The 9,367-nt window shown below is 45.9% G+C and overlaps 1 protein-coding gene across 1 annotated transcript; it reads left to right on the top strand.

Moving 5' to 3' along the window:
* Nucleotides 1-748: 748 nt before the first annotated feature.
* Nucleotides 749-9,099, top strand: LOC138814583 (sulfotransferase 2A1-like). Its single transcript, XM_070003599.1, has 6 exons — nt 749-931; nt 2,853-3,064; nt 4,495-4,621; nt 5,114-5,208; nt 6,284-6,461; nt 8,310-9,099. The coding sequence occupies exons 1-6, from the start codon at nt 799-801 to the stop codon at nt 8,420-8,422; spliced, it is 858 nt and encodes a 285-aa protein (XP_069859700.1). The 5' UTR covers nt 749-798; the 3' UTR covers nt 8,423-9,099.
* The last annotated feature ends 268 nt before the right edge of the window (nt 9,100-9,367 follow it).

Raw genomic sequence — 9,367 nt, 5'->3', positions numbered from 1 at the left:
CCAGGCACAATGCACACAGTTGCCTGGGGGTAATGCTACCTAGATTTGTTGGCTTCTGAACCTCACAGGAATGGACTCCTGTGGTATGAACACACACACACACACACACACACACACACACACACACACACACATATGCATGTACAAACTCACCTGTGCATTTTGGTACATGCACACAGCACACACCATCCCAGTGATGTTACAGAAGTATTTGGTGTTGCTCAAACCTGCAAGGTCAGCACAAAGAAAGGAAGTCTGAGAAACTCTCTCTGTTCTCAGGAGCCTGAGGAGTCACAGAGATCCATGACACCAGAGATCGTGGTTGAGATCCCACAGCCGAGAGAGATCCTGGGGGAAACAGAAAGTCACAAGAAAAATGCACTTAGTGTTCTTAGCAATGAGTTTTGGGTGATGTTAGTGAATTGGACTTAGGATGTTGGGCCAGAAGTCCAGCCTCCCTCTGTGCAATTGTTGTGATATCTATACTTATTCCCAAAAGAAAAGATTTGTCAATTTAAGACAAAAACAATAATTTTCCCCCAAGCTTGCTTCCTTCTTCTTCCTCATCTAGTTCAGGTTCCCTGCCGTGAACTGAAAATCTCCCCCCTGAATGATTTTAGAGTTCAAAATCCCCTGGTGACCATCACACTGTGTTTGCCTTTACCAACAACTTAGTTTTGCAATGAAACAACAAGTTAATGATTAATTTTATCACCCAGAATGACAACCCAGAGGCTGCCACCACCTGTCCAAGTACAAGTGGTTTGTGATCTATAACGAGGCACACAGGGCTCCACCATGGCTCAGGACTACATGTGGTACCAGGGCATTCCTTTTCCTTCCAAGGTGTACACCCCTGAATCCATAAAAGCAGCCCAGGAGCTGGTGCTGAAGGATGAGGACATCATCACAGTGACCTACCCCAAATCAGGTGAGCAGATGGGGCTGCGGCTCTGTGGGAAAGGCCAGGCCTGGGCCTCCCTCCTTCCAGCCTCCTGCATGGGGACGGTGTGGTAGCTCATTTGTTTCTTTCCCTTCATGGACGAGTATCTCGCCAGCCCATTTCACAGGGATTGCCATGTGCAAGGTGGGCTGGTGAAAGTATTGGAGCAATGTGGTAGAGTTGAGCCTATGGCAGAATCAGGCATTTGTGACTGTCTGTGGGGCCAGGGGTGAATGATGGAGGGTGAACTCTGCAGAGCTCATAGAAGAATCATATCCAGTTTTTTCCCTTTTAAATATTATCCTTTGTTTTATTTTTATTTATTTATTTATTTATTTTGGGTCCGGTCGTGGGGCCTGAACTCTGGGCCTGGGCGCTGTCCCTGAGTTCTTTATCTCAAGCCTAGCGCTCTACCACTTGAGCCACAGTGCCACTTCTGGCTTTTTTTCTTTTTGCTTATGTGGTGCTGAGGAATTGAACCCAGGGCCTCATGCATGCAAGGCAAGCGCTCTACCACAGAGCCACCTTCCCAGCCCCTTATCCTTTGTTTTAATGTAATTAATTTATTTAGGTTTATAAAAATTACTTTTCAAACAGTCTGATGGTGATTCCTGTCTGTAATCCTACTCAGAAGACTGAGGATCTTGGTTCAAAGCCATCTTGGGCAAGAAAGGCCCTGAGACTCTTCTCTCCAATTAACAAATGGAGCTGTGGTTCAAAGTGGTAGAGCACTAGCCTTGAGCAAAGAGCTCAGGGACAGTGCTCAGGCCCCAAGTTCAAGCCCCATGATGGACAAAGAAACAAAAAAAAAGCCTAAAAGACGTTTCAGCAGGTGTACCAACGGATTTCAGTGCCATGCTGCATATTTAGCAAGATGAGGTGTCTTGATCAATACCATCTCCTCCACATACATTTTGGGACAAGTGTTTCACACTATCAGCATGTGTGCACGTGCCAACTACAGCCCAGGTGTTGTTAATTGGGGTGGTATTTAATAATTGAGCTAAATTGGAGGCTGACATATGAGATATGTTGGCTTTCTCAGTCCATGCATACGGGGAAAAGCTTTTGTTTTTTGTTTTTTCAATATTTAAAAAAAATCTACATCAAGCACTCGTTGACATCTTTCCCCTCCGCCTCCCCAGTTCTGGGGCTTGAGCTCAGGGCCTGAACATTGTCCCTAAACTTCTTTTGCTCAAGGCTAAAACTCTAAAACTTGAGCCACAATCTCATGGACATCTTTTAGATATATAGCAACATTTTTCATTTAGTATATGCCAAACACTTTTCAATTTTTTATGTTTGTGGTGGATGCAGTACTGGGATTTGACCTCAGGGCCTTGTACTTGCTCACCTTGCTCATTCAGCTGGCACTCTACTACTTGAGCCATATCTCCAGCACCTCTTCTTGTTCTTTTATGTTCATTGTTACTAAAAAGGTGTTGTACAGAACGTTTCCGTTTCATAGGTCAGGTACAGAGTACATTTGGCTTTTGAGCACGTATCCAGGCCCTGAGTTCAATAAAAAGAATATTCATTGTGGGCAGTAGTTGGGAACTGGCAGAACAGGTTGTAATGGGGGAGGAGGTTTCCAGGGGAGGAACACCAAGTACTAGGATGGGGCACAGCCAGCTCAGAGCACTCAGTGCAAGGAAAATGGGCTGAGAATCAGGAGCCAGGAGCAGTGCCAGGGCAGGAGTTCAAGCCCTAGGAGTGGCACATATGCATGTACATGTGCACACACACACACACACACATACACATACACGAATATGGACATTACATGATCAAAGATCGTATGACAGACAAAGATTATTTCGGTAAGGTTTGTGTTATGTATATTTTACCGTCACGGAATTTATACAATTCAGATAGAAATGAGTGACCTGTATTTTCCTTCTGTCTCCAGGAACCAACTGGGTGATTGAGATCCTGTGTCTCATTCACAGCAAGGGGGATCCTGAGTGGATCCGCTCTGTGCCTATCTGGGATCGCTCCCCATGGATCGAGACTGAAGTGGGATTCCAAACCATAAAAGACAGGAAGGAGGCTCCCCCCCTCATCTCCTCCCACCTCCCCATCCAACTCTTCCCCAAGTCTTTCTTCACTTCCAAGGCCAAGGTCAGGCTCAGTGCTCAATAACTACTACATCAATGCTCCTTTTTTTGTGTGTGTGCCTGTGCTGGGGCTTGAACTCAGGACCTGGGCCCTGTTCCTGAGCTTTTCTTCTCAATGTTAGAGCTCTGCCACTTGAGCTCAGCTCCTTGGTTTTTGTTGGTTATTTGGAGACTAACTGTCTCGCAGAATCTCCTGCTTGGCTTAGCTTTGAACTGAAATACTCAGATCTCGGCCTCCTGAGTAGCTAGCATGTCAGGTATGAGCCACGTTTCCAGGCTCAACTGATGCTTTTGAGTCTTGAATTCTCAAACACATAGACCTGGAGATGAGGCCAAGCTGTGTTGGCCTTTAGCAGTTTTCCATGGCCCTGAAGTTGTGCTCATCTGCTGAGATACGTCAGACCCAAGATACGGACCAGTGCAGATGGGCCCTCACAGATGACCTGGGTGCCAGAATCTTCAAAACCACCATTTAAGCTCAACTAGAACTCACAATTCTCCTTTATAAACAATGCTTGCCTATCTGTTCTTTCAGCTTCATTTCATGAAAAGTGAATACATGCTAGGCACCAATGGCTCATGCCTGTCATCCTAGCTACTCAGGAGGCTGAGATCTGAGGATCAGGGTTCAAAGCCAGCCTGGGCAGGAAAGTCCATAAAACTCTTATCTCCAATAAACCACCAGAAATCCAGAAATGGCACTATGGCTCATGTCTTAGAGCACTAGCCTTGAGATGAAGAGCTGAAGGACAACACCCAGGCCCAGAGTTCAAACCCCACAACCAGAAAAAATAAAGCAAATACATTACCTGTGTACCACGGCTCACATCTATAATGCTGGCTAGCTGCTCAGGAGGCTGAGATCTGAGGGTTGTAGTTCGAAGTCAGCTCAGGTGTGATATTCTATGAGACTCCAATTAACCACAAGAAAACCAGAAGTGGGGCTGTGGTAGAGTGAGCAAAAGAAGCTCAGGGACAGCGCCCAGGACCAGAGTTAAATCCCCATGATCAACCAAGAAAAAAGGAAAATGTGAATAAATGAGGCAGACACCAATGGCTAATAGCGGTCACCCTAGTTACTCAGGAGGAGGATGTCTGAGGATTAGAGTTCAAATCCAACCTGGGCAGAAAAGTCCAAAAAACTGTTATCTCCAAGGAACCACCACCAACTTGGCAATGGAGCTATGATTCCAAGTAGTAGAGTGCCAGCTTTGAGAGAACAAGCCCAGAGACAGTTACCAGTCCATGAGTTCAAGCCTCAGGACTGGCATGAACAACAAAAGCTATTAGAGTTCTAATTAGGACAATGAGCAGATAGATGGCTTATCCTTTGATATGGATCCTATCATATAGAACATGGATATGGAGAGATCAAGGCCTTGAATGTCAGAAAGATGGTAACGATTTTTTAGTTTTTGCCTTTCTCACTATAAGGTGATCTACGTCATCAGAAATCCAAAGGATGTCCTTGTGTCTGGCTATTATTACTTGGCTGGAGCAACGTACATGAAGAATCCACAGTCTCTGCAGCAGTATTATGACTGGTTCATTGAAGGCAGCGGTGAGTGGCTTGTGAAGTGAAGGGATCTAAACAGTGTGTGTGTGTGTGTGTGTGTGTGTGTGTGTGTGTGTGTGTGTGTGTGTGTGTGTGTGTGTGTGTGTGTACCCGCACCTGCGTGCTGGTCCTGGGTCATGAACTCTGGCCCCAGGCATTTTCGCTTGTTTTTTCACTCAAGGCTAGGGCTCTATTTCTGATGACCCTCAGCTCCACTTCCATCTTTTTAGTGGTTAATTGGGTATAAGCTTCTCAAGGACTTGCTTTCCTTGACTGCCTTCAAAGAAAGCTTCAGATCTCAGCCTCCTGAGTAGCTAGGATGACAGGTGTAAGCTACCAGTGCCCAGCTAAATCTATTTTAATTGGTAAATATGCACAAGATTTTTGCCAATTATACCTGTGAGAAGTGGACAGAGACCAGGGGAAACGTGTGGAGAATATAGACCACATCTGGACGTCCAGGAGTTGATTATGTATCCCTCATTTCCCACCCTGCAGTGCAGTTCGGGTCATGGTTTGCACATGTCCAGGGCTGGATGTCCATGAGGGAGAGGGAGAACGTGCTGGTGCTCAGTTACGAGGAGCTGAAGAAGGTAACGATCCATTTTCCCTGCACCCCACCCCACTGCCCCCTCACACTGACACACATCTCTCCTTCTTCATAGACCCCATTCCACTGGTCAGACTACACAATACCAGCTACTCAGGAAGATGGCATCTGTGGATTACAGTTCAAAGCCAGCCTGGGCAAGAAAGTCCATGTGACTCTTATTTCCAATGAACCATCAAAGTGCCAGAGTGGAGCTGTGGCTCAAGTGGTAGAGCTAGCCTTGAGCACAAAGGCTCAAGATAGTATGCACACACTGAGTTCATCCATACAACAGACACACACAACTCTCTCTCACACACAGCCATTAACAAAATCTGTGTTGTTCAGAAACCAGCTGTGGTTCACTGTAGTACCTGGTGCATTGATCTTCCTGTGGTTAACTGTCAAATTATCACTTGATCATTGACCAAATGCCTTGCTCTAGGTCTGGGACATCTCCAGCCTCTGTTCTCTGGTTGTGCTTGGATCAAATCCTTCCAGTCCTCCTTCCTATCCTGTTTTCTCTCTTCCTCCCTCCCTGTGCCAGAGCCTGCCGGCATCGAAAGGGAATCCTGATTTAGGGGACAAGGATGAGAAAAAAAAGACAGAAGACAAAGGATGGGGTGGGGAGGTTTGCAGCTCAAGACTGCAGCACCGTTGATTTTTAGTTTCCTCCTATATATACTGTTAGAAGAAGTCAAGTAGTTGCATAAGGTTAGTATAGTCCAGAAAAACAAGGAATCTTAGGCTTAGTAAAAACAGAGTGCAATAAAAACATGACAAGGCCAACTGGTTAAATATAAAACAGAATCTACAGACATCGTAAAACAATCCCGGGCATCTAGTGTTTTTTAAGTAAGCCAGTTCTTTGTCTGTGCCTTAGAGCAAGCACAAGGGTTCAGATGACCTTTACTGTTGAGCTGTACCATCGGCTCCCTACATCCCTGCTCCCAGCTCAGCCTCTGACACATGAGTCTGTCTTGGAGCTTGGCTGTCTGTCTCTTCTTGTCCTCCCTCCAAAGCTCCCTTCTCCTGAGAGTCGTTCTGTGTTCTCCTTGTCCTGCTTTTCCTTCTTGCAGGACACGAGGAGCACTGTGGAGAAGATCTGTCAGTTCCTGGGGAAGAAGTTGAACCCCGAAGAACTGGAGTTGGTCTTGGAGAACAGCTCCTTCCAGGCCATGAAGAAAAACACAATGTCCAATTTCAGCCTGCTGAGAGGGGATTACTTTTCTCCTGAATTCTTAATAACCAGGAAAGGTGTGGAATCACTCACTGTGGTTTATACACCTCAGAGACCAGGAAGGGAATTCTTGACAGATTATTGTTTCATGAGTATGGCTTTATCTTTGTTTTTTTTTTTTTAAGGTTTGTTAGTCCTAGGGCTTGAACTCAGGGCTTGGGTAGTGTTTAATTTTTTTTTTTTAATTTTGAAGGTTGGTGCTCCAGACTTGAGCCATACTCCATTTCTGGCTTTTGCATGGTTCCTTGGAGATAGAGTCTCACATTCTTCCCTTCAAACCTGACCCTCCAATCTCAACCTTTTGACAAGCCAGGATAACAGGTGTAAGCCACCAGGACCCAGTGGGTTCTATGTATTTATTAGTCATTTTTCTTTCTTCATATCAGAATAGCTTTTTTTTATTTCATTACTACATTGAAATCCTCTGTTTCTGCTAGGCCTGTGTTTCTTAACTTTGGTGTCTTCACTGTTGCCTTTTTTTTGTTTAGCTTTATTGGGCTCGATTTGCGCTTCTGTTTTCCTGTTTCATCCTTGCCTGTTCTAATGCATCTCCCTGATCTCGGAATCCCGCTGTTCTTTTCTTTTTCTTTCTTTCTTTCTTTCTTTCTTTCTTTCTTTCTTTCTTTCTTTCTTTCTTTCTTTCTTCCTTCCTTCCTTTCTTTCTTTCTTTCTTTCTTTCTTTCTTTCTTTCTTTTCTTCTTGCTTGCTTGCTTGCTTTCTTGATTTTTTTCTTTCTTTCTTTCTTTTTTCTTTTTTGCCAGTCCTGGGGCTTGAATTCAGGGACTGACCACTGTCCCTCAGCTTCTTTTTCTCCACGTTTTTTTTTTTTTTGCTCAAGCCTAGCACTCTGCCACTTGACCCACAACCACTTCTGGCTTTTTCCATGTATGTGGTACTGAGGAATCAAACCCTGGGCTTTATGCATGCTTGGCAAGCATTCTACCACTAAGTCACATTCCCAGCGTGTCCCCAGCCCTCCCCCTCCGTGTTCTGTCTTGCTTGGTTCTCTCTATGGAGGCATTTTCCTCATTGTTTTTAGGGCTGGACAACACCAAATCCATCATTGAATTCACTGATATTCTGGTGAAGTTCTTGCTTGGCCTGCTGCCGATGGCTCATGTCTGTAATCCCAGCTACTCAGGGAGTTGGAATCTGAGGATCATGGTCCAAAGCCCCACAGGCAGGAAAATTCTATGAGACTCTTATCTGCAATTCACCAGCAAAAAGCCAGAAGTGGAGCTGTGTCACAAATGGCAGAGTACCAGCCTTGAGGAAAACAGCTCAGAGATAGCCCCCAGGCCCAGTAATGGCACACCCTCCTGCACCTACACACATGGGCATGTGCACATGCATGCACACACACAAATGTAAGGGAACACCACACCTACGCCACACTGACACTCATGTGCACGCCACACATGGGTAGGCACACACCCTTACACACCCACATGTGTACACACATGTGCACTCATGCAGGCACAGGCACACATGCATGAGTGTACACATACACACACACACACACACACACACAAATGTAAGGGAACACCACACCAATGCCACACACTGACACTCATGTGCACGCCACACATGGGTAGGCACACACCCTTACACACCCAGATGTGTACACATGTGCACTCATGCAGGCACAGGCACACATGCATGAATGTACACACACACACACACACACACACACACACACACACACACACACACACACACACACCATACAGGTCTTTACAATTCTCCCCTCTGAGCTCCAGGGTCCTCCACAGTTGCTCAGCAGGGATGGGACAGGGAGGGAGCTGTAGGCTGGGCCCTCTCTGTGCTGGCCCCCTCTGATTGCAGCATTTCTCCCTGGCTTCCAGGCATAACAGGGGACTGGAAGAACCACTTCACCGTAGCCCAGGCTGAAGCCTTTGAGAAAATATTCCAAGAGAAGATGGCAGGACTTCCTGTGGAGCTGTTCCTATGGGACTAAGTCCAGACTGCTGCCTGTGTCTGTGGAGACGAAGATTTGTGTCTCCTTGGGGTCAGGGCATAGAGCTGTCACTTGATTCTGATGGTTAGAATGTTCACGCTGTACATTTGATTCTTTGCTCGATACAAACCTCCATGGTGTCACCCTTGCCTTTATAGCACCGCAGCTATTCAGAAATCTTTCAAAGCCAGACACCAATGGTTACCTACGTTTCTCAGAAGTCTGAGAAATGAGGACCCAGGGTCAAAGCCAACCAATGAGGAAAGTCTGTGAGCCTGTTATCTTCAATGAATTAGCATGCACGCACACACGCTCGTATACACACACACATCATTCCACTGATGTTACTTTAAGTGTTTGTTGCTTCACAAACTTGGCCAGGCGAGGACAAAGAAAGGAAGTGTGAGAAACTCTCTCTGCTCCCAGGAGCCTGAGCAGCTATGGAGATCCATGATACCAGTGTCATAGATGAGATCCTAGAGTGGAGAGAGATCCTGGGGTCAACGGAGGAAATTGGAAGAAAAACGCATTGCGTGCTCTGGGCAATGAGTTCTGGGTGATATTAGCAGATTGGTCTTAGGGCCTTGAGTCAGAAGTCCAGTCTCCCCCTTTGCAATCGTGATGTCCATGCCAATTCTTAACATCAAAAAATTGTAAAATTAAAACCATTTTAAAAATGCTGCTCCCAAGCCTGCTTCCTTCTATTTCCTCGTGCAGTTCAGGTTCCCTGCCATGAACTGAAGATCAGATGAGCACAGATTGCCCTTGAATCAGGTCACAGTGGCCCAATATAAAGCACATTGCGCTTTTCTTAATCATTACACGCATTTCATAACCAAATGGAACAAGTTAATGATTGGTCACCACCCAGTTTGACAACCCAACTCTGCCATTCCCTCCACAATGGCAGTGGCCTGGGAACAGATCCAGGCACGCAGGGCTCTG

The sequence above is a fragment of the Dipodomys merriami genome, unplaced genomic scaffold (assembly GCF_024711535.1).
Source record: "Dipodomys merriami isolate MVZ:Mamm:240054 unplaced genomic scaffold, mDipMer1.0.p SCAF_106, whole genome shotgun sequence".
Classification (NCBI taxonomy): domain Eukaryota; kingdom Metazoa; phylum Chordata; class Mammalia; order Rodentia; family Heteromyidae; genus Dipodomys; species Dipodomys merriami.
This window is presented reverse-complemented; position numbering and strand designations above follow the sequence as displayed.